Source organism: Hippopotamus amphibius, chromosome 9, assembly GCF_030028045.1.
Source record: "Hippopotamus amphibius kiboko isolate mHipAmp2 chromosome 9, mHipAmp2.hap2, whole genome shotgun sequence".
NCBI classification, from domain to species: Eukaryota; Metazoa; Chordata; class Mammalia; order Artiodactyla; family Hippopotamidae; genus Hippopotamus; species Hippopotamus amphibius.
Genome location: NC_080194.1, coordinates 49,105,909 through 49,131,661, shown reverse-complemented (window position 1 = coordinate 49,131,661; position 25,753 = coordinate 49,105,909). Strand labels below are relative to the sequence as shown.

Sequence of the window (25,753 nt, the reverse complement as noted above, 5' to 3'; positions counted from 1 at the left end):
AAAAATTTGTGGTTACATTTTTCTGAAATTAATAATAGGATAACAAAATTAAAATAATGGTGAGAAATTAACACAGAAATGAGCGGAGTAAGATGAAGTAAACTAACGTTGTATTGAACTCCTATTCTTTATCAGCCTCTTTAAAAATCAATGTTTAAATAGTAATCTCTTAAAGTCCTCATTACAACCTCGATAGTATTTCCCCATTTTACAGATGTGGAACTTGACACTGACAGAGTGGTTTGCTGAAGAGTGAAGGGGAAGCGGGAGCACTAGAACCCCAGCCGTCCTAACTCCTTGCCATACTGCTGCACTTGAAGACTAGAGGTATCTCTTCTAATTATGTTATAAGACGGCAGCCGAAAGCATTAAAGGCAGGTTTTGCAACACAAACTTGCCCGAATCCCTTACAATCGATGACCGCGGCGAGCAGCTAAGGAGCTCCGAGATGATCGATGCTCTCTGAGAGCTTTGCGTGCGCGTGCCCGAGATGGTAACGCCCACCGCGCGCCGCTGTAGTGCTCCGTCGCCATAGCGCCTGGCCGTGGCAACCGCGAAGCTCGGTACGCCAGCAGGCGAGCTCCGGATTTGAGCCGAGTTCTCGTCTTCCTTTCCCTTCTCCCCCGGCTTTTTTTTTCCCTCCTTCCCTTTTTGCCGCCCTCCCTCCCCTTTCCCCTTCTCCAGAATGATGGCGGGCGGAACCGGAGACGTTCGGAAGCTTTTCATCTTCGCTACTACTCAGAATTACTTTGGACTGGTGTCGGAATCCTGGGACCAGCCTCTGCTGTACAACAGTCCTGAAATCAACAACTTTTTGGACGACGGGAACCAGATGCTCCTCAGAGTGCAGCGATCCGACGTCGGAGTTTCCTTTTCCAACGTGGTATGCTTCCTTGCATCCCTGCCCTGACCTCCCTTTACGTCCCCGGGCTCAGCCAGAAGGATGTCGGGTCCCTTTCTGCCTCCCTGGTTGGATCCTCCCAGAGGGCCTAAGGCTGTCCCCGCCTGATGAGCTGCGCTGGGCTTCAGCGTGTAGTTTCCAGACTTGCATCCCAGCTGACCAAAGGAGATTCCCTGTCCACACACCTGAAGAGAACAATTTTAGTCTTTATAGTTTTTTTTTTTTAATACTACAAATAGGTTATAACTAAAAATAAAACATTTACATTATTTAAACATTTTTTTCTTTCTCCTCCCTTTTGAGGTTCTTTGAGGCAAATTCTAGTGTATCTGTTTTGGATTATATACCGAATTTAAATTTACTCGAGGGAAAGAATAGTTAGAAATTCAAATCTTTTATGAAATGATAAGATAGAAAGTTTAAATTCTTTTTGTTCAACATGTGCTGTATTGATTTATTATTATTTACTGCTGCCTTTGATACTGGCAGGGTTAAGAAATGGTTGCATTTGCAACCAGGAGATACACATACACACACACACACAAACACACACTCAGAGTAATACACAGAAAAAAATTTGCCTCACACATTATCCTGCCTCACACTGAGCCCCTGCTCAGTAAATGGAGGAAAATTAACAAATTGTAGTCATATTTTTTAACCTTTCCTTCTTGTGTTCACCCGTATCCCTAGGTCTAACAGAGTATTTGACACACAGCAAGCATTGAATACATTTTTATATGATGACTGAATCATTCACCCTATTATGAATTTTTAGTCTTGGATTTGACTCAGTTCTATTCAATCAGTGTATTTTGAACAAGGCACTTTGCTAGGTTTGGTGAGTTTACAAAGATGTAAAAAGCATAGATAATCATCGCTAACATTTATTTTCCCTTTACACTGTGTCAGGTACTGTTCTAAGCACTTTATGTGTTTTGGCTTATTTAATAGTCACAACAACACTATAAGATAGAAACTATTTTTATTTCCATTTTGTGGCTGAGGAAGTAAGGCACAAAGGTTACAGCCCAAGTATTAACTACTCCATTTCTCTAATAGGTTAGTATAATTCAGAATAGGACCCCATGTCTGCCTTCTAGAGCCTCAATCCAGTGGCTTAGCATGACATATACGCAACAATTTATAAAATCAGGGTACACTGTTGTAAATGCCAGTGAAAGTTTAGATAGAGTGTAATGGGAAAACAGGATGAAGAGGAGTTTAGGTTTGTGAAAATGTGTCTTGATTTAGGTAATGAAAATGGGAGCTTGGGAATTCCCTGATGGTCAGGTGGTTAGGACCCTGTGCTTTCACTGCTGAGGGCCTGAGGTTCTATCCCTGGTCAGGGAACTAAGATCCCACAAGCAGCGCTGCCAGAAAAAAAAAAACCCAAAATAACAGCAACAACTAAAATGGAAGCTATAACTTTTTAGTTAAGCTAATAGAGCCCAACAGTGTTTATTTTTAATTATACATCACACTACAGATTTTTAGTCATATTTGAAAATGTTTTATTATATCTTAAGTTGTACTTTAGATATCTGAGAGGGAGGATGATTGAAGAAATTAACAAATATTGAGTACCTGTTATGGGTCTGACATTGTCCTGGGTGCTGGGGATAAAGTCATAAACATGTCAGGGTTTCTCTTCAAGGAGTAACATTCAGATGGACAAAAGTAGGCTAAACGCATGCACACAGGTAGATAATGCAACATAATTTTGGGTATTGATAAGTGTTAATAAAAAATAGAGTAATATTAAAGTAGTGATGGGAGTGGGGTGGGGAACTGCATTAAAATAGGAAGGGAATACCTGTTTGGATTAGTGACCTTTGAAGTGAGATTTAAATGAGTTGTAGGCAGATTTATGGCAAGAGTTTTCTAAGCACAAGAAATGCTAAGTACCAAGGCCTTGAGCTGGGTGTCATCTTGGTTTCAAGGGGCTGGAAAAAAAAAATCCAGAGTCATTGCTGAAGTTTAATGAATGACCAAAGAGTATGGAAAGTTATAGTATGGGCTAATCATTTAGGACCTTGTACACCATTTAGGTTGAAATAGGAAGTCATTGGTAATCTTAAGCAAGAGATGTGATCTGGTTTATGCTGTAGGATAGAAGTGGGCAAATTTTTTTATAATGAGCCAGATAATAAATATTTTGGGCTTTGCAGCTGGTAAGATCTCTGTTGCAACTCCAGCTCTGCCATTGTGGTGAGAAAGCAGCCAAAGACAGTATGTGAATGAGTGAGTGTGGGTGCATTCAGCTTTATTTGTGGACACTGATACTTGAATTTCATATCATGAAATATTGTTCTTTTGATTTTTCAAAAAATGCAGAAATAATTTTTAGCTTGTGGGCTGTACAAAACAGGGAGAAGGTTGTAGTATGCTGATCCCTGATTGATCCCAGTAGGTGGTAGAGGTATTTTGCAACCTCAAAAAAGAACTTTACATCTTAATAATTATCAAATTATAGTCAGTTAAGAGGAAATAGCAGTTGCCAATGATAGGAAAACTTGGAGGATATGCGGCCAGGAGTGCTGAGTCTCAGCTTTTCTTTACTCAGGGAATGATGAGCAGCTGTAGCCAACTTCTCCTTTGCTTTAACTCTGACTTCGGTTAGGGCAAAGCTCATGGTCCTGACTGATGCTCCAGGGCGCTTTGGCAAGTGACTGTAGTTACTGTTTTCAAAGTATGATGTTAAAATATGTATTTTCTGAATAGTGTTTCTTCAGATAGATGGAAGGAGGAAAGTTTAAGGGTATACCTTATTTAATTACTAAGGAAAAAAATTTTTCAAATCTACTTATCTACAGCTTGTTATTCTCGCTTGTAATTGGAATAAATGATCATACTAGCAATAGAACTCTGTGTGAAGATGAGAGTTTGAGAAAAGCAGCAACACTGAGTAAATGCCAGTTCCTTCCTAGTGGCTAAAAAAATACAATGATCAGGATAAAAGAAAAGTAGCACAAAAGCTCACTCATCTTTAGTGTGTTCTTTCATATACAGCAGTGAACTTGTTTGAAAGCTTTTTAATGCATAGACTTCTCTTACTGGAAGAAGAGATGAGAACAATTTTGTGAAAATGTGTATAATGTAAAAAGTTCTTTTGGGCAGTATACTTTTCAGCTAATGAATTAGTTGCTATGAACTGACCTATTTTGAACATGGTTGCTTTAGTGAATTTCAATTTAGCTCAGACAGTTCTAACTTTATTATTATTAAGAGATTGATTGATTGATTTTTTGGGTCTTTGTTGCTGTGTGCAGGCTTTTCTCTAGTTGTGGCAAGTGGGGGCTAATCTTCGTTGTGGTGGGCAGGCTTCTCAGTGTGGTGGCTTCTCTTGTTGCAGAGCAGTTTTGGCGCATGGGCTTAGTTGCTCTGTGGCATGTGGGATCTTCCCCGCCCAGGGATTGAACCTGTGTCCCCTGCAGTGGCAGGCAGATTCTTAACCACTGGGCCACCAGAGAAGTCCCAGACAGTTTTAATTTTAAATAATCTAGTTATATGACAATTTAGTAAAAAAGTTTGATCTCAAATACTTAAAGGAAAAAATGTTGGTTCAGGTAAAGATGATTTTAGGAGATAGACAACCTAAGTTTGTTTTGGTAGTTTTGAGTTTATATTGAACTTAGTTTCAGGGATGAGGGTAATTAACATCCTTGTTATAGAGTTTATTGAGTAGAGTGGAGAAGTATACTATTCACCAGTGTGTACCTGGGGCACACAGCTTTAATGTGTAGCATTACTGAATCTGGCTGGAGTGGATGTCAACAATATTTATATAGTGCTTTCTGTTTATAAATCACTTTTCAAAGTAGCTTTATGATGTAATCACATAAAAGTGGGGATACATTTTTAAAGCCCAGGTTTTCTTTTTCTTTAAGTTTATTTATTTATTTTAAAGTGTTTATTTACTTGGTTACATGGGGTCTTAGTTGCAGCATATGGTCTCCTTAGTTGCGGCATGCATGTGGGATCTAGTTCCCTGACCAGGGATCTAACCCAGGTCCACTGCATTGAGAGGGCAGAGTCTTAACCACTGTGCCACGAGGGAAGCCTAAACCCAGATTTTCTTAAGGAGCAAAGACAGATTGGTTGTAATATACTATAATTATTTCTAAAGTATACTTTTTCCAAGGGGTAAAATTACAGTGATACAACATTTTAAGAAATATTTTCAAATATTAACTTTATGAAAATAACATTAAAAATTATTTGTTTATCACTTTAGATTGATTTTGCCGACACAAAAGATAAGGTGCTGGTGTTTTTCAAGCTGCGACCCGAAGTAATTACTGATCAGAATCTACATAATAACATTCTTGTTTCATCTATGTTAGAATCACCTATAAATTCCCTTTACCAAGCAGTACGGCAAGTATTTGCACCAATGTTGTTAAAGGTGAGTAAATTAAAGTAGCTTGTATGGTGGTTGTTTTTTTTAGCCTGAGCATTTGGATAAATGCTTTCATGCACACAAACATAAATATTTATTATTTTATTTACTGGTAATATCATTAGTATTTTAGTTTTTAAATTAAAATATTTTTCCTCCGTAATTTTTAAAAATTTTAATGTAAGCTTTGTTGACAAATAGAAAAATTGGAGAAAGATGTAAAATGCAATCTATATCAGCTCTTAAATTGCTATAGTAAATGATCTTTATAAAGTTTTAATGGTTGCAAGGACCTTTTTCTTTCCCTTTATGAGATGGAGGTAGTTCTTTTGACAGTGTTTAGGAAGCCAGTTTGATTGACAATATTTTGATTATTGTGTGCTCTTGTCTGTTTTTATTTAGGATCAGGAATGGAGCAGAAACTTTGATCCCAAACTTCAGAATCTTTTGAGTGAACTAGAAGCTGGGTTGGGTATAGTTCTACAAAGATCAGATACTAACTTATCAAAATTGAAATTTAAGGAAGATGACACCCGAGGTATTTAGCCATAATTTTATCAAAGAAAGTCAAAACTATTGCCTTATTAGTACATTAGTAAATTAATATACTTCTTCAAAGATTTCTTTCCACACTTTGAATCTTCTCTGAGCTTGAGCTGCTTTTAAATGAATAGATTTACATATGGGTTTGGAGAAGAGGAAAACGTAATCTTTAATAATGTACCGTTCATGCAAATAGAAAATATAGTCAATTCTCATTATTTGCAGTAGTTCTGTTCTATAAAGTCACTGTGAACACTCCATTAGGGAGTACTGAACCATTGTTCCTAGGGTCCTTTGAGCCCCTGGTCATAACATTTTCACCATCTGCTCAACACATAACCTTGTTTTGGGTGTGTTTTGGTTTAAACACTTTATTTAATACATATTGTTGATGAATTATCATTGAACTTAAGGGCAACAGCAAACTCTTGCCTGAATGAAGCTTATCTAACTCAAGTATTTTCTCTGTAAGGCATATCACAGTGTTCTTGTGCTAGGAACACTAGACGGCACTTCAGAACCATGATTGAGGGCCATTTTAAACAGCAAAATCACCAACAAAAAGCACAAAAATGTGAAAAACATGGCACTACATAGACTACAAAAAAGACATTTGTTTACAGTAGGAGACAGAAAATAAGAAAGCAGTGTTGCTCTGTTTAGCCTTAGCTGGGAACATATGTGTTAGGCAACTCAAATATTTCACAGCTCTGCACATGTCTGCAAATGACCATGAAAGCACTGAGAGTATTGACTTCGGATACATATAAATGTTAATGAGTAGGTGACTTTATAAATCCAGAATCTGTGAATAATGAGGATTGACATTAATTGTGCATTTGCGAAGATAATAAGCCAGTGACTTTCATTTTAAAATGTATTATTTTTCTGACGCTTACTATAATTTTGTGGTTATAGATAAATTATTTCATAAGAACAGTTAAGATGAAATGTATGACATACACAAATCATTTGTGTAAAATATTAGGTGTAGTTTTATACTTTGCTTGAATAATAGATGATTTTTGAATCTCATACAGCCAGAACGAATAGTGAATTTACTTCCAGCATGTGATTAAGCAACTAGAGATTGTCCATTTCATTGGGAGAAGTAAAACTATTTTAATTTGCTTATTTTTTCCTTCCAGTTTTATTGAGATATAATTGACATCCAGCACTGTATAAATTTAAGGTGTATAGCATGATGATTTGACTTAAATACATCAAGCAATGATTATCACAATAAGTTTAGTGACCATCCATCACCTCATATGGATACAAAATTAAAGGAATAGAAAAAAATTTTTTTTCTTGTGATGAGAACTCTTAGGATTTACTCTCTTAACAATTTTCATGTATAACATAAAGCAGTGCTAATTATGTTTATCATGTTGTACATTACATCCCGACTACTTATTTATTTTTTGGAAGTTGTACCTTTTGACCACCTTCATCCAATTCTCCCTCCTCCCAACCCCCACCTCCGGTAACTACAAGTCTGATTTCTTTTTGTTTGTTTGTTTTTGACATATAATCGACCTACAACACTATGTTAGTTCCTGTTACACAACGTAGTGATTTGGTATTTCTGTACATTTCAAAATGATCACCATGATGAGTTTAGTTACACTATGTCACCATAGAAAGATATTGCATAGTTCTTGACTATATTCCCCACGGTGTACATTTCATACCAGCGAATCCTTTGTTTTGTAACTGGCAGTTACAAAATAAATCTTAATCTCCCTCACCCATTTCTTTCTTCCCCCACCGGGCTTCCCTCTGGTAACCACCTGTTTGTTTTCTGTATCTGTAACTCTTTTTTTTGTTTGTTTAAATAATTCTGTGCAGCAGGCACAGTAGCTGTTGCTTGCACTTCTCCAGGAACTTGTAGTTGAAGCTGGGCATGGTGGGTGGGCACTGGCAAGCCCATGGTGGCCCTATAGCTTGTACCTCATTCTGGAAACAAGCTGGGATTCACTCCTGATGGTGCCGACTCTCTATAACTCTGCTTTTGTTCTGTTATATTTGTTCATTTGTTTTGTTTCATAGATTCCACATGTAAATGAGATCATACAGCATTTGTCTTTCTCTGCCTGACTTATTTAACTTTGCATAATGCCATCTAGGTCATCCATGCTGTCACAAATGGCAAGATTTCATTCCTTTTTGTGGCTGAGTAATATTATGTACACATACATATATATATGTATGTATCTGTGTGTATATATATACACACACACCACATACTTATATATATATATATATGTGTATATATAAACACCTCATCTTTATCCATTCATCTGTTGATGGGCACTTAGGTTGCTTCTGTATCTTGGCTACTGTACATAATGCTGCAGTGAATGTAGGAGTGCATGTATTTTTTTAATTAGTGTTTTTGTTTTTTTCAGATAAATGCCCAGAAGTGTAATTGCTGGATTTTATGGTAGTTCTATTTTTAATTTTTTGCATAATCGCCACACTGTTTTGCATAATGGCTGCTCTACTTTACCTTCCTACCAACAGTGCACGAGGTTTGCACACCCTCACCAACACTTGTTGTTTTTTTTCTTTTTGATAACAGTCATTCTGACAGTGTGAGGTGGTATCTAAAATTGTGGTTTTGATTTGCATTTTGCTGCTAATTAGTGATGTTGAGCACTTTTCATGTGCCTGTTGGCCATCTGTATGTGTTCTCTGGAAAAGTGTTTATTCAGATCCTCTGCCTGTTTTTTAATTGGGTGGGTTGTTTTTGATATGGAGTTGTATGAATTCTTTATGTATTATGGATATTAACCCCTTATCAAATATATTATTTGTAAATATCTTCTCCCATTCAGTAGGTAGCCTTTTCATCTTGTTGGTAGTTTCCTTCACTGTGTAAAAGCTTTTTATTTTTAGGTAGTCCCATTTGTTTATTTTTGCTTTTGTTTCCCTTGCCAGAGAAGACAAATCCAAGAAAATATTACTAAGACCAGTGACAAAGAGTGTACTCCCTGTGTTTTCTTTTAGAAGTTATGGTTTCAGGTCTTACATTTAAATCTTTAATCCATTTCGAATTTATTTTTGTGCATGATGGGAGAGAAAAGTCCAGTTTGATTCTTTGGCATGTAGCTCCAGTTTTTCCAACACTATTTACTGAAGAGCCTCTCTTTCCCATTGTATATTCTTGCCTCCTTTGTCATAGATCAATTGGCATAAGTTGAGTTCATTGCTGGGTTCACTGTTCTTTCCATTGATCTATATATCTGTTTTTGTGCCAGTACCACACAGATGACTGTAACTTTGCAGTATAGTTTGAAATCAGGGAGCATGATAACTCCAGCTTTGTTGTTCTTTCTCAAGATTGTTTTGGTTATTTGGGGTCTTTTGTGTTTCCAGACAAACTTTAGGATCAATTTTTTCTAGTTCTGTGAAAAATGCCATTGGTATTTTGATAGAGATTGCATTGAATCTGTAGATTGCCTTGGGTAGTATGCTCATTATAACATTATTAATTCTTCCAACCCATGAATATGGTATATCTTTCCATTTGTGTCGTCTTCAATTGTTTTATCAATGTCTTATGCTTTTCTACATACCAGCTTTTTACCTCCTTTGAAAGGTGTATTCCTAGGTGTTTTATTCTTTTTGATGTGATTATAAATGGGATTGTTAATTTCTCTTCCTGATAGTTTGTTGTTCTGTATATTAATTTTGTATCCTGAAATTTTACCAAATTCATTGATGAGCTCTAGTATTTTTTTTTTGTGTGGTATCTTGAGGATTTTCTATGTATAGTATCATATCATCTGCAAACAGTGACAGTTTTGCTTCGTCCTTTCCAATTTGGATTCCTTTTATTTCTTTTTTCTTGTCTGTTTGCTGTGGCTAGGACTTCAAATACTATGTTGAATAAAAGTGGTGAGAGTGGCCATCCTTGTCTTGTTCCTGATGTTAGAGGAGATGCTTTCAGCTTTTCACCATTGGGTATGACGTTAGCTGTGGGCTTATCATATATTTCCTTGATTATGTTGAGGTATGCTCTCTCTATACTCACTTTGTTGTTGAGAATTTTTAATTATAAATGGATGCTGACTTTTGTCAGAAGTTTTTCTATATCTATTGAGATGATCATATGATTTTTATTCTTCAGTTAATTAATGTGGTATATCACATTGATTGGTTTTTGGATTCGAATCATCCATGCATCCCTGGGATCAGTCACACTTGATTGTGGTATATGATCCTTTAAATGTATTGTTGAATTCAGTTTGCTAATATTTTTTTGAGGAATTTTGCATCTATATCCGTCAGTGACATTGGCCTGTAATTTTCTGTTTTGTATGTGTGTGGTATCTTTGTCTGGTTTTGATTTTAGGGAGATGCTAGCCTTGGAAAGTGAGTATGGAAGCATACCTTCCTTTGCTGCTTTTTGGAATAATTTGAGAATGATAGATGTTAACTTTTCTCTGCATATTTGGTAGAATTCACCAAACCATGTGATGTGAAGCCACCTAGTTCTGGACTTTTGTTTTTTTGGGACTTGTTTTTTACTGATTTTGATTTCATTACTGGTAATTGGTCTACTCATATTTCCTATTTCTTCCTTGTTCAGTCTTGGGAAACTGTACATTTCTAGGGATTTGTCCTTTTCTTCTAGGTTTTCCATTTTATTGGTCTATAATTGTTCTTAATAATATCTTATGATCCATTATGTTTCTGTGGTGTCAGATGCAACTTCTTTTTTCATTTCTAATTTTATCGATTTGGGCCCTCTCTCTTTTTTTCTTGATGAGTGTGGCAAAGTTTATCGATGATGTTTATTTTTTCAAAGAACCAGCTCTTAGTTTCGTTGATCTTTTCTATTGTTTTTTTAGTCAGATAAAAAAAAAGGCTTTAAAGATTGTCTAATTTGTTTCTGCTCTGACCTTTATGATTTCTTCCCTTCTGCTAACTTTTGATTTTACTTGTTCTTCTTTTTTCTAGTTCCTTTAGGTGTAAGTTTAGGTTGTTTATTTGAGATTTTTCTTGTTTTGTGAAGTAGGCTTGTATTGCTATCAACTTCCCTTTTAGAACTGCTTTTGCTGCATCATGTAGATTTTAGATTCTTGTGTTTTTATTTTCATTTTTCTTCAGGTATTTTTTGATTTTCTTCTGTGATCCATTGATTGTAGCATGTTGTTTACTCTCTGCATATCTGTCATCTTTGCAGTTTTTTCCTTCTGGTTGATTTCTAGTCTCAGAGCATTGTGGTCAGAAAAGATGCTTGATATGATTTCAGTTTTTTAAAAATTTGTTGCATCTTATTTTTGTGGCCTAGCATGTGATCTGTTCTGGAGAATGTACCATGTGCATTTGAAATAAATATATATTCTGCTGCTTGTGGATGGAATGTTCTGTATATATTTATTAAGTTTATTTGGTCTAATGTGTTGTTTAAGGACATTGCTTTCTTACTGATTTTCTTTCTGGATGATCTGTCCATTGATGTAAGTGGGATGTTGACGTTCCTTACTGTGAATTTCTTACTGTTAGTTTCTCCTTTTATGTCTATTAATATTTGCTTTATGTATTAGGTGCTCCTGTGTTGGGTGGATATATATTTATGTCATGTTATATCTTCTTAGACTGATCCCTTGATCAATATGTAATGTCCTTCTTTATCTTTTGTGACAGTTTTTAAAGCCTTTTTTTTTTTTTGTCTAACATAAGTATTGCTTTTTAATTTCCATTTGCATGAAATACCTTTTCCCATCTGCTTTCAATCTGAGTGTGACTTTAGATCTGAAGCAGGTCTCTAGCAGGCAGCATATATATGGGTTTTGTTTTTGTATCCATTCAGCCAATTTAAAGTAATTATTGATAGATGTGTATCTCCCTGACATTTGTTTTGTTAACTGTTTTGGGTTGTTTTTATAGTTTGTTTTTGTGCATAGAAATTGTAAAACTTATTTTCTGTACATCCTTAAGAATATAGAAATCAGCAGATGAAACCAGTGACTTTCTGGCTTTTCATTTTCAAATGACCCCTCCTTTCCCTTTCTCTTCCCATTTCCACCTTCCCTCTTCCCCCTTCCCCACCCCTCCCCCTCCCCCTTCCCCACCCCTCCCCCTCCCCCCTTCCCCACCGCTCCCCATTCCTTCCTTCCTTTCTTTCTTTCTTTCTTTCCTTCCTTCCTTCCTTCCTTCCTTCCTTCCTTCCTTCCTTCCTTCTTTCTTTTCTTTTCTTTTCTTTTCTTTTCTTTTCTTTTCTTTTCTTTCTTCTAGTTTTATTGAGATAATTGACATATAGCACTGTATAGGTTTAAAGTGCACAGTTTAATGGTTTGGCTTACATACATCATGAAATGATTATCACAGTAAGTTTAGTGCACATCCATTATGTCAAAGAGATACAAATTAAAGAGATAGAAACAAAAATTTTTTTCCTTATAATGAGAAATCTTAGGATTTATTCTCTTAAAAACTTTCATATATAACATAAAACAGTGTTGATTGTACTTATCATGCTGTACATTAATATCTCTAGTACTTATTTATCTTATAACTAGTAGTTTGTACCTTTTGAGCACCTTCATCCAATTCCCCCTCTCCCCACCCCCCACCTCTGGTATCCAGCAATCTGATCTCTTTTTCTATGAGTTTTTTTGTTTGTGAGATTTTGAAGTGTAATTGACTTTAAAACTGTGTTATTCCTGGTGCACAACATAGTGTTTCAATATTTCTTTATATTTCAAAATGATCACCACGATAACAGTTGATATTTCTCATTTTTCCTTTTCACGTTTCAGGTATTCTTACACCAACTGATGAGTTCCAGTTTTGGATACAGCAGGCTCATCGTGGAAGTAAACAGATTAGTAAAGAAAGAGCCGGTTATTTTAAAGAATTATTTGAAACAATTGCAAGAGTATGTGATTCCTACATAGTTACATATTAGGTTTTGATAGAAGTACTTTAGTATTCAATTTTTACTAGATTTATCTCTGTTTTAAAGTCATTACTTGATGGTTTTGGGCAAAATATATCCTTCAGATGTAGCAGTGTTTACTTAAGATGTGTATTTAACATGAGTGCAACTTAGAAGTCCAAAATTTTAAAAAAGTTAAATTCTAGTCTCTAGAAAATATTTTTGTCAAAAATATAATTACTTTCTTGCAGGCAGATAGGAAAAAAACAGAAATCTAATACTAACAGAGGTTTATCCATGTGGAGGTAATATGTTCTTTGGAAAAATTGTTCACTTTATTCAAGTTAGCATTTTGGAGGAATCTGAACTATAAGAAGTCTTAGTTTCATGCATATTGGATTGATTAGTCCTTGATGTATCTATGGAGAGATCAAATAAGTGACCATTTTAAGTTTTTTTACAAAGCCTATTCTTTTCAAAATAAATAATTATTTATAATAATTAGTAATTTTTATTAGTAATTTTTCATTCCCAATATTATTTCATTACTATCATTTGAATGAAGTGTTTGAAATGGTTTAAAACTTTTCTCATAGCAGTGATGAAATGTAGAATAATATACCATGTACTATGTTTGTATTATTGGTAACATTGTGCAACCCAGGAAATGAATGAATAAATATATATGAGATGAAATGGGTGGTGTACATATGGTGTTAAGGCCACTTCTATTGGGTAAACAGAACAAATAATTCCAAATGTGAAGGAAATTAGGTCAAGGGTAGAAATAAATTTATAGAGTTTATGCAGTTCTTATTTTTTCCCTCTGACTTTCATGAAATTTATGTTTGTGAAGGAACTTATAGGGTATTTGCATAAAGAAGTAATATATTATCTCATAGAAGAAGAGGAGAAAATAATGTGGCAGATATTAGAGTTGTAGCATTTGAAAAAGGCTGAGAACATTTTGACTATATTACCCTAGGTACAAATATGATTTTGTTTAAAAATGAATGCATTTTGGTTTTAGGAGTTTTATAACTTGGATGGTCTGTCCTTATTGGAAGTGGTCGACTTGGTGGAGACAACTCGGGATGTTGTAGATGATGTGTGGAGACAAACAGAGCATGATCATTATCCTGAGTCACGAATGTTACATCTCTTAGATGTTATAGGTACTAGTAAAAAAATAAACTTTTGAAATTTTGGAAGCCTGCCTTATTTTGTTTTCTGTTTTTCCCTTTTAGTTCTTACATAAAATGCTCCTTAATATAATAATAGTTGCTGAAAGTAACTGTTAGAGCAAATCATATAGGATTATTTAAATAGATATTTGTACATGGTTGGTTAATTTAAATCATAGTGTCAAATTCTTTGACTACTACTGTAACTAAATTAACATAGACTTTTAGTCCCTATGCATGCATTAATTTAGACTTTATTTTGTAACAAACTGGAAAGTTTAATATATATTGGCTTATCTGTCGATATTAAAAATACATATACTTTTTGACCCAGAATATCCCTTTCTCACTATTATCCTAAGAAAATATTAGACAGGTACATAAATGTGTATTGGGAAGGATATTTCTTACAGCATTGTTTGTAAAATGAGAGTAGAAACAAATAGCAATTAAGAACTGGTTATGTAATGCTGTAGCCATACTGTGGACTCTACAGCCTTTAAAAAAATGTATATATATTTTTACACTTCAAAGATATACATGATGTATTGAAAGATGCAAAAATACAAAGACGTGTGTGCATGTGTGTTTTTAAAAAATATTTGTTATTAACAGTGCTTGTCTAAAGGTGTGGATGTGGTATTACATAGATCCTTGGCTTGCTAATTTGTATATTATTTTAATTTTGTAAAAATTAAATTTTTACAAATTATTTGATAGAAAGATATGTTCATTAAAAAGTTTGTTTTCTGTTTCATTAGGTGGTTCATTTGGAAGATTTGTTCAGAAAAAGTTGGGAACTTTGAACCTATGGGGAGATCCTTATTATCTTGTGAAGGAAAATATGAAAGCTGGTATTTCAATCTGTGAACAGTGGGTGATTGCCTGTAGTCATCTAACAGGTCAGGTGTGGCAGCGCTATGTACCTCATCCGTGGAAAAATGAAAAGTATTTCCCTGAAACACTTGACAAACTTGGCAAACGCCTTGAAGAGGTATCTTTGATTATTTGGATCTTTGTTTTAAAGTGTGAAGTAGGTCCTCACTTGTTTGAGAATGCATTTTATATTTAATAAGAACTACACATCTGATAGAAATTATTTAAACTTTTAGGAGAGTAAGAGTTAATATGAGATGATTTATGCAGTTGCGTCGTACAGTACTAGTTACCCAGTGGGTACTAAGTTCTAGTTTCCACTTCTTTTGTTTTTCTTTGGTGTGTGGCTATTCAGTTTGTAAGTTGTAAACTTTTATTTTGTTCTTCTTTATTGTAAAAAAGATAATCAACCTACTTGTCTATGTATGTATGGAAGCTCTCAGACTTTCTCTTGGCTATTGAAATTTTTGTAAGCAGAGACAGCTTTTCAGGGAGTACTTAGTGGAAATATTTGAAACAGTTGCTTAATTTATATAAGTTATGAGTTTCTGTGTAGAATTTAGATATTTAGCTTGAAGGGGCAGGCAACACGAGAATATTTGAAGATTGCAAAGTGATTTTTTTTCCTTTGAGCTTAAGGGAACCATTGTTCTTGGAGATTTTTTGTTGTAGTTGTTTTATTTTTTATTTTTTTATTTTTTCTATCTTTTGGCCACTCAGCATAGCTTGGGCGATCTTAGTTCCCATACCAGGGACTGAGCTTAGGCCCAGGCAGTGAAAGCGCTGAGTCCTAACCACTGGACCTACAAGGAATTCCGTTGCTGTTTTTAACCTTTTCATTATGAGAAATTTCAAACACACACAAAAGTAACATAGTATAGTGAATGTCAGTGTATCCATCACTCAGTTTCAACAGCCACTGACATTGTTCAGTTCTTGTTCCATCTTTGTCTCCCCTGCCTTCTGTTTTTTTGCTGCAGAATTTTTAAAGCTAATCCAAGAAATCTTATACTTTCACCCTTAAAACATAATCATAATACCAATATCACATCCAACAAAATGACAATAATTTCTTACTATCATCATATATCTAAACAATATCCAGGTTTCCTGATTGTCTCAGATATATTTTTAGTTACTAAATGTTAGTTTACTTGAACCAGGTTGCTTCGCAGGCAGTCCTGTATAGTTCCTGTACATGAGAGGAGGCAAGTAGTGTCTGGTTGTCCCACTTTTCATGAGTTAGGTTTGATCTGTGGGTTCATGTATGATTAGCCTGATCCACCTGTTATAATGCCCTTTGTCAACTTTTTCTTAATAATTGCTTGTGAGGAGTTGGAAAATGATGATTTTCCAATTCTGTTGTTCTTTCTGCATTTATTAGTGATGATGGAAGAACTTTTCCTCATCAGTTTTTTAGTTACCCTGAAATATAGTTTGTATAGGAATGGTAGTGTAGACAATTATTTTTTCTTTTTACGTATCACTTTTTTAGAACAATGAACAATGAGTTAGTAAGTTCCATAGGCAATCAATAAAATGTTCTTTAATAGTATCATTATGGGCCTATGATTTTTTATATTTTATGAGCTTCAACTCATTGTAGTGATTATTATAGTTATTAATATACTCAAATTGTCCCATCTTTGGGCAGCGAATACCCCTTTCAGTTGGCTCTGTGTCATTTTGACATGAATCCAGTATTTCTTTGATAACTTCCTTACATTCCTCAAAATGTACCAGTTCATCTTCTACATTTTCTGTTTCATACCTGGAATTAGTTATTTCTCCAAAGATCCTGGTTGTTATTAGTGGAAAATGGTATTTGGCAACAACAGTCTGGTTGAGGAAGTGGTAAATATTACTTAATTATCAATGCTTTTAGACTTTCTCAGTAGACAGCATTGTTAAATTGGTATTTTTATTTTTATGAAGAAATATAAATCATGAGTTTGTACTGATATTTTCAACTCGAATGGAAGATTATAGCATTTTTACTTAGCCTTTTTGGTTACCTTTTGATGGTTGGTAGAAATTTTAAATACAAAATGAAATAAATTGTTTTCCATCTGTTTGTAAATTATACATAATGGAGTTGTTAACATATTGTTTCATTATTAGAAGTGCAATTTAATGCAGAATAATGAAAATCAGAAGTTTTTACTGTAGTAAGGAGGAGAGACACTAAAACTTTACTTAAATGAGCTTTAAATATAGTGTAAAAATATTTAGATTTTATATACCTTAACTAGATTTGAGCACACTGATTGATAGTAGTGTGATTTTACAGTATGTCTTTGAGCATCACTGATTATTGATGCGTGGTAATTATCAAGATTTATTGTTCTTTTCAGAGAACATAGGTTAAAGAAATTCTTGCTCAGTATCTTTAGATTTTAGACTGTGCTGATTTAATGATTTAAATAAATTTTTTGTTTTAATATTTTATGTTTTAGGTCCTGGCTGTTAGAACAATTCATGAGAAACTTCTCTATTTTTCACCTGCCAGCGATGAGAAAATCATGTACCTGGCTCGAGTATTTGAACCTTTTACTGGCCTGAATCCTGTGCAATATAATCCGTATACTGAGGTTGAATATATATGTTTGTCTATGTAACTTCCTGTTAGTGTTGTTCTTTTTAAAGGCAGATTTTAAAAACATTAAAGTCTAACAATATTGTTAATTTGTCTAGCCTTTATGGAAAGCTGCAGTGTCTCAATATGAAAAAATTATTGCACCTGCGGAACAAAAAATAGCAGGAAAATTAAAAAATTATATTTCAGAAATCCAGGATAGTCCACAGCAGGTAAAATGTTGAAATATTTAACTTTTAATATTTCCCTTAAGCTATTTGAGGAGATACTCATGTTTTTAACCTAGCCGATTCACTTGGGATGAACGTATACTTAATTTGTTTTGTATTAGCTCCTTCAAGCATTTCTGAAATATAAAGAGTTGGTGAAACGTCCAACCATAAGCAAAGAACTGATGCTAGAAAGAGAAACTTTATTGGCAAGACTTATGGACTCAGTTAAAGGTAAAAGTTTATCAGAGATTATAGTGTTTGCTTGAAAAAATATTTTTGTAGATTACTTTTTCCTTTGCTGCATACTATTTAGGATTGACATTATATTTTATGACATCTGTATGTTGAAGAGTAATTTACTATTCCTGCAATAAATGATAGATTTTTTTTTTCTTCTGGTTGTGTTGGGTCTTTGCTGCTGTGCACGGGCTTTCTCTAGTTGTGGAGAGCGGGGATACTGTTCATTGCGGTGTGTGGGCTTCTCGTTGTGGTGGCTTCTCTTGTTGTGGAGTACAGGCTCTAGGCACATGGGCTTCAGCAGTTGTGGTGCGTGGGCTCAGTAGTTGTGGTGCACAGGCTTAGTTGCTCTGCAGCATGTGGGATCTTCCCAGACCAGGGATCGAACCTGTGTTCCAGACCGCATTCGCAGGCACATTCTTAACCACTGCATCACCAGAGAAGTCCATTAATGGATTTTTTTGAATTAACTGGTTATTTTCTTTCTCTCACTTGATACGTGGCAAGGTCCCTGATGGTAAGGGACTAACTGTTACTATTTTTCTATTTACAATATTTGACTTAGTGTTTGGTACATGGAAGACATTTAGGAAATCTTTGCTGAATGTGTGTAATCATTTATTTGATTTAAATTTTATAGATTTTCGATCAGATTTTGAAAACCGATGCCGTGGAATTCCTGGTGACGCATCTGGACCACTTTCTGGCAAAAACCTTTCAGAAGTTGTCAATAATATAGTTTGGGTTCGTCAGTTGGAACTGAAGGTATTAGTTTTAATAAAAGTTGAAGAATATGAATTGTAAAATGTGCTAAATTAATGATGAAGGCACTCTAGAACTGTAGTGAAAGCATTAAGTAAGAAAACATTCTGTTTTCCTTTGCGTTTTCATTAATTTTCATGTGAAAGTGTGGAATTCTGAAAAAGTGAAAAATATGAAAAGTGTATAATTTTCAAAGAATTTTTTAATTCTTTGAAGTGTATCTTTATAGAATCTTGGTGGGTGCAAAGTCTATCTGTAAGTATGTTTATGTAGGTAAATTATCCTAGCTTGAAAGGAAGTTAAAGGAATGGTGAAAAGTGATTTTGGTATTGCCTAAGGCAGTGGCAGCAATTTATAGAATTAAAGGACTATTATTTTAATATTAACAAGGTTGATCTAAGAATCTTATGTACTTACTAATTAGTATTGGTACACTATCTTGCATTCGACTCATATAATAGATATTAATTGGTTGTAATATATGATTAAGAGCAAGCAAATATAGAGTATTATAAAGGCTAGCATATTCGGGAGTTCTACTTATTCAAGTTTATATTTTGATGTCTTTTCCTGTAATATTCTGCCTAATTTTGTCAGTCAGCTTTCTAAGATGCTACAGTGTTCTTTGTATAGTTGTGAAGAAAAGGCATTTCTCTTCAATTGGCATCCAAATTGGCCTGATTGTTGCTTGAGCTTTTAACCAGAGCAGTTAATAAAGAGCTCAAATTATTGCATAACGTATTTAGGAGTATTGCTGAATTCTTGGAGTTTCACCTGAATTTCCCTTATCATACCCTTCTTATTATGCCTTGTATGTGTTGTCCTCTGTATACTGCTATTCTGATTGGTATAATTCAGAAGCAAAGTAGGGGTTGATATTCTTAAATCCACTGGTGAATCTTCTATTTTACTGTTTACAGATGAATGGAAAAATAATTTCTGAATCACAGACCAGAGAAGAGAGCTGCTTTTATGCTGTTTTTTTTAGAATTTAAATAATAAATATTCTTGTAATTTGGCTTTTTAAGGTGGATGATACTATCAAGATTGCAGAGGCTCTTTTATCTGACTTGTCAGGATTTCGATCTTTCCATCGAAGTGCTGAAGATCTCTTAGACCAGTTTAAACTATACGAACAAGAACAATTTGATGATTGGTCCAGGGATATTCAATCTGGTTTGTCTGATTCCAAATCTGGTTTGTGGTAAGTGTATTAAACAGTGAAATATACACAAGGATCTTTTTCTTATGTTATTAATCCAAATGACAAGATGGAATTAATCATCTTTACTCCTCTTTCATTTCTCCAAACCTGCTGCTTTTAAAATTTGTTTTTTTGTGTTTTTTTCGGTTAGTTTTTGATGATCAACTTTTAAGTCATTAAGTTGGAAAGCTTTAACTCCCTTCCTTTTGCTTCTTATATCTATTCCCCAGCACTGCGGATACTTATTTTGAAATTTGGCTTTCATGCTGCCATGGTTTTTTGTTACTGGTATACATATGTTTTCCTACCTTTTTACGTTAATATTATATACCCCCCCATATATATAATACGTTGTAAACTAAAATTTTTTATTTTTAAGCTCCTTAAGATGAAGAATATTTCTTCATGTTGTCCAACATAATAAGGATTTGGTAAATATTTATTAATCTATATTGAATGTAATTTAATTGGTTAACCTAATTATTGTAGTGTGTATTTAAAATGGATGGCCTAGAAAAACCATTGTTTCTTTCTTTGTTCAGGTTGAATTTACCCAGCACTTTATTTTCTGTATTTTTAGAAACTTGCCATGTTTTAGTTTTCAGAAACTTGTTACTTTTTAAAAGTCACTTTGGCCATAGTATGAAATTCTGTTTGTTTTCCCTATACTGCTGCAATGAATAATTAGGCCAAAAGTGGTGGGCTTCCTAAACTGAACGAATAATTTTTTTCTTTTATCTTGCATTTTGGTTTTGGAAAAAGAATGAAAGAACCGAAGGTGCTAAGACATAATGATTATAACTTTATGCCATTTAATTCTTTCCTTTGCTACCCTGAACCTAAACTATGAGAGATGATCCACCCCCTCTCCCTGAAAAAAAGTGAAGAGTTCTTTAGTCATTTAATTTTGGAGAATTTTCATGTTTATCACTACAGCACTGGTGGAGATCTACTGTGTAAGATAGTGCACTAAAAGGACCAGAAAAGCCCGTTTAACTTTGTTCAGCATATTTTTTTCTCATTTGGTGATGTAACTCCCAACTGTCACTTTTTTTTGGGTAAAACTCGTCATTGTTGCATAGAATCAAGTGTGTTTTGGAACATATTTCAGGATATACTGGTATGTAGAAACTAATTTTGAATATTAGTTTCAAATAAAGGCAAAAAGTGTCACTGTTACAATTTTCTGACAGGCTTTATGTTCTTATAGGACAATTCGGGCTAAATTATTATTTTAGGCCATTTTAAAGTATCTGCTTTCTGTTATGCTTTCTTTTATGTGTTAAGTAGATTGAATAGATTTGTTCTTTGCCTTTTAGTAACTTATTTTCTCAGACCTGCAAGTTCTCCTAATTGTGAAAGTGCTTTGAAAGAAAGAGCATTATATAAACCTGATCCTGAAAAGAAGGGTCTTGAAAATATAATACTTTAATTTAGCTCAGCATTTTCACAATCCTTGGAGACTTGAGTTCCCCAATGTAAAATCTGCTATTGTGACTTTTAGAAGAAACACAAAGAAAAGACAGTCCTTACATAGTGAAACAAAGAGTAGAGGAATGAAACATTTGAGTATCTCTACTCCTAGTATTTTGATGTTCTTTTTTATTGATCCTTTAATGAAAGTATTAAAGAACCAAGTAGGCTGATTAAAAATCTAAGATACCTTTTAGAAAATGAATGAAAATCTTTTCTCTTTATGATGGATTTGATGTCTATTTTGAGTCTTAGCTGAAGGTTAAGAGATTGATTTTTCTGACTCAAAAGCTGTGTGATTGAAATATTGATATGATGATATATTTTGGATATTGCAGTTTGCTATCAAGATCTAAATTGTGAAAAACTATGTGAAAATAAAACTTGAAAACTGTAATTAAAAACTTTTTTTTACTTCGAGTTAATTTCATGTTTATAGAAACATAAAATCTATTATGTTTTTCATCAGTCAAAAGAATGAGAACATGACATTTAAAAAGTTATTTATCTTGTTTTGTAGTGTTGAGGCTAGCAGTCGAATTATGGAGTTGGATCCTAATGATGGATCATTAAAAGTGCATTATTCAGATCGGTTGGTGATTCTCCTGAGAGAAGTTCGTCAGCTTTCTGCACTTGGCTTTGTTATTCCTGCCAAAATACAGCAAGTTGCAAACATTGCACAGAAATTCTGCAAGCAAGCAGTTATTCTGAAACAAGTATGAAAAGATATTTTTGAAAAGATGGCTCTTCTGAGTTCATTACATTAGGGTATTTTAAGGGTTTTGTTTTCCACTTTTGATTTTGTTAGGCTAATAGAATAGCACCATTAAGTCTTGTGAAGTTACAGTTTGCTAAATGACTGCATTACAAAACTTGCTTGTAATCCCCTATCTGGGAATTTTATTACTGATTTTCATTCTGAAAGAATTTGGAAAAATACAATATTATTCTCTCTTCTTTTCTTTCTTTCATGTTACTAGCATGGATCCTAAAGGGCTGTCTAATTGAGGATCCTTTGTCTGCCTTCTAGGGGCAGAATCTTAGAAAATTACCAAGCTGATGGACTGGTCTCTGTTTTTGGTCATTTCCTTGGTCTGCTTGAAGCACACTACCATCAAATCATTTACCTGTTGAAAACCAACTGTTATTACCTCATTGTCTCTCTCCTTAGCATGGATACAAGACCCTTCTTAATCATGACCTAGCTGACATTACTGATTGTGGCCTTCACTCCCTGTACTCTTCACCTTCACGGTGCACGCTGTGCTTCAGTAATGCGAAACCTGGCTCTTCTCTGAACTTGTCTTTATACACTGATACCTGTTCCCTCTGTTTGAAGAATTCCAAGTTATCTTTTAATTCCCAACTCAAAAGTCACTTTATTTGTTGCGTCTTCTTTTAACTGAGTGTTCCTTATTTTATGTGCAGTGTGCAAATCACTTCTAGGACACTTTTATGTAGTATTGGAGTTTTGTATTTTTTCTCTCATTTGATTAATAGATCTTAGAGGGCAGGAACAGTATCTTGCGTGCGTTTGGTTTCTCATTTATTCTTTCATCCAACAAAGATTCATTGAGCACTTATACCAGGCACAGTGTAGTGAGGATGTAAAAATGAATGTTTTATTATCATACTCTGGTATAGAGTTTCTCAGCCTTGGTACTTTTGACATTTTGGACCACTTCTTTCTTGTGGGAGATGTCCTGTGTATTCTTGGATATTTAGCATCATCCCTGGCCAGTAACATCTACCTAGTCCTGACAATCAAAAAAATCTCTAGACATTGCCAAATGTCCTCTTCGGTGCAAATCAGCTGTGGTTGAGAACCACTGGTCTAGTGGGAGAAAGCAACCTAACCATTGAATTCTCATTAACTGTCAGGCCTTCTGGTAGATATTGTATTTATGTTATTTCAATTACCAGTGACTCGCTCCCTCCCATTTTTCACTGATCTAATTGGGGATCAGATTTGTGACATAGTTTTCCCAGTGCTACAAAGCTAGGAAGTAATGAAGTTGGGATTTGATACCAAATCTCCCTGACTTCAAAGCCCATATTTATTCAATTACAATTTATATAGTGATGACAGATATGTGAACAAGTAGATAGAATGTTTAATGAGTACTGTATTATAGATAGATGTTCAGAAGGTCCTGTGAAAGCATAGAGGTGGGAATTTTCAATTATTTTCCTGGGTAGGGCAGAGATAGTATCAGATAGTATCTTTGCAGAGGAATGATGTTTGATGTGTTTGAAAGAGTATACATATGTTTTCTCAAGATCACAAGGTAGAGTGATCATTTCAGATAGAGAGGCTTGCTGACTTCTCTATCTTATTTAGTCTAACAAAATAAAATCTTAAAAGATGAATGAATGGTTGTATAGTATTTGTATTTACCCCTGGAAGGACAACTGAGAGAATCTATTGTGTATGCCTTTACTTATGAGTACACATTTAGCTAGAGTGGGGAGTGTAAAGGAGGATGTTGGATAGAAAACAATATGGCCAGATTGCTGTAAGTTTATGCATTATTTTGCTTCTAGTTTTCCTAACTGGGCTTTTTCTGGGGCTACTATTATGGTACAGAACAAGCAGAGTGGGTATTCCCCACCAAATAAAGTATATTTTTATGCATACTAGAGGCAAAAAGTGACTTGCTATAAAATTAGTTAAGAAATATTTTTTAAGCATCTACTCTGTGCCAAGAGTTTCTGACATGCTGGGGATACAAAAATTAAGACAGTCTCCTTCAAGTCCTTAATTAAACTTACTCCACGGTGTCCACTTGATCTTCTTGCCCAAACCTCTCCTTTTTCCCTAACAGAGTTGGCAGTGTCCTCTTTTGTCTACCACGATACCTTGTAGGTATCTCTTTTTTGATTCATTGATTAATTCAACAAACATTTACTGAGTGACACTTATGGGAGATAGCAAACGAATGAATAATACAATGTTAGGTAGTGATAAGCACATATTTGAAGAAAAAGAAAACATAGTAATAGGACTGTGATAAATTATTTTATACAGAATGGTCAGGGGAGGCTTTAATGAAAAGGTAATATTTGAGAAGAGACATGGCATAAAATGAGTGAAAGAACCATGCAGATATATGGAGGAAGATTGTTGCAGGCAGAGGGAATGAATGACATGTAGAGTTTCTTAGGGAAACAGCAAGGAGGCCAGTTTGGCTACAGTGCAATTAGGGAGGAGTTTGTGCAGGGCTAAAGGCCAGTTTGTGTATAATGTGCCAAGGTAAGGATTTTAGATTTGGATTTCATTCTTAAGTGTGTTGGGAAACCATTGGAAAGTTTTAGGTAAAAATTTTAGGATTTTGCATTTTACTCTCAAATATTTTGGGGAGACATTTGAAAGTTTTGAGTAGGCTTAGGATATGATATGATATATGTTTAAAAAAGTACTGTTCTGGTTACTTTGAATGCTTTGAATAGACCATAGGGCCACAATTCGAAACAGAGAGACCAGATAGGATACTGTTGCACTGGTCTTGCCAGGAGATGAGGATGCTTGAATTGGGGTGGGATTGATGGAGCTGGGTGAAGTGGTTGAATTCAATATGTGTTTTGAAGGTATAGTCAATGGACTTTCTACTGGTGTGGAATGTGGGAGAAGAGTTAAGGACAACGCAAAGATTTTTTTGGACTTAGGAATGGATAAATCATTGTGTTATATACTGACAAAGGAAGGAACAGGTTTCTAGAGTTGCAGGAATAAAGAGTTCAGTTTTTTAGCACTTTAACATGCTTTGCTGGTTTCCTCTGTGTTCCCTGTGAGACTGTGAACCTCTTGATTTCAGGAACTAGGTTTTATGGTCTTTGTTTAATCAGCCACCAGAACATGACTTGGCAAATTATAGGAACTCAGCACATACTTATACTTGTGGCTTTTGTATGTAAATAAATGCTCTATTGGAGATGAAAAACTCATTTTTTGCTAAATTTTATAATTGAGAAGAGTTACTATTTCCATTCAAATAATTAAAAATGAAGAAAAATTTAAAATTGTGTGCTATTTATTATTAATTATTGCTAATTGGGATTTTACTTTGTAGGTGGCACATTTTTATAATTCTATCGATCAACAAATGATTCAAAGTCAGAGACCAATGATGTTACAATCTGCCTTAGCATTTGAACAGATAATTAAGGTAAATGGGCTTTTTATGTTATTATAATTAGATGTTACATGGGAAGTGTTTCTTATTTCTTAGTTTTTTAGTATACCCTTCAGCTTAACATAGCCATTGATTTAAGGCTTTATTTTGCTCCCCAATGACTTCCTTCAGTCTTAACAAGTAACATTTTTTACAGCTGTAAATTTAAAGTTATAATGTTTCACATATTTTGGTGCTGATTTTGATCAATTGAATTTATATATATATATAAATTTATATATAATACAGTAAGTTCCCTACATACGAACCTTCAAGTTGCAAACTTTCAAAGATGCGAA

At 34.4% G+C, this 25,753-nt stretch overlaps 1 protein-coding gene across 2 annotated transcripts in view; it reads left to right on the top strand.

The window, feature by feature from the left end:
* Nucleotides 1-542: 542 nt before the first annotated feature.
* The window catches only part of DYNC2H1 (dynein cytoplasmic 2 heavy chain 1), a 332,321-nt gene continuing 307,110 nt past the window's right edge, over nucleotides 543-25,753 (top strand). For both annotated transcript variants that reach the window (XM_057747706.1, XM_057747705.1), the window contains exons 1-13: nucleotides 543-883; nucleotides 5,139-5,309; nucleotides 5,706-5,841; nucleotides 12,620-12,738; nucleotides 13,769-13,913; nucleotides 14,684-14,916; nucleotides 17,255-17,389; nucleotides 17,493-17,606; nucleotides 17,726-17,837; nucleotides 18,484-18,608; nucleotides 19,634-19,809; nucleotides 21,803-21,998; nucleotides 25,353-25,448. In XM_057747706.1, the coding sequence (XP_057603689.1) occupies nucleotides 686-883; nucleotides 5,139-5,309; nucleotides 5,706-5,841; nucleotides 12,620-12,738; nucleotides 13,769-13,913; nucleotides 14,684-14,916; nucleotides 17,255-17,389; nucleotides 17,493-17,606; nucleotides 17,726-17,837; nucleotides 18,484-18,608; nucleotides 19,634-19,809; nucleotides 21,803-21,998; nucleotides 25,353-25,448 (1,956 nt within the window). In that variant the 5' untranslated portion in view covers nucleotides 543-685. The remainder of the gene's footprint in view (nucleotides 884-5,138; nucleotides 5,310-5,705; nucleotides 5,842-12,619; nucleotides 12,739-13,768; nucleotides 13,914-14,683; nucleotides 14,917-17,254; nucleotides 17,390-17,492; nucleotides 17,607-17,725; nucleotides 17,838-18,483; nucleotides 18,609-19,633; nucleotides 19,810-21,802; nucleotides 21,999-25,352; nucleotides 25,449-25,753) is intronic.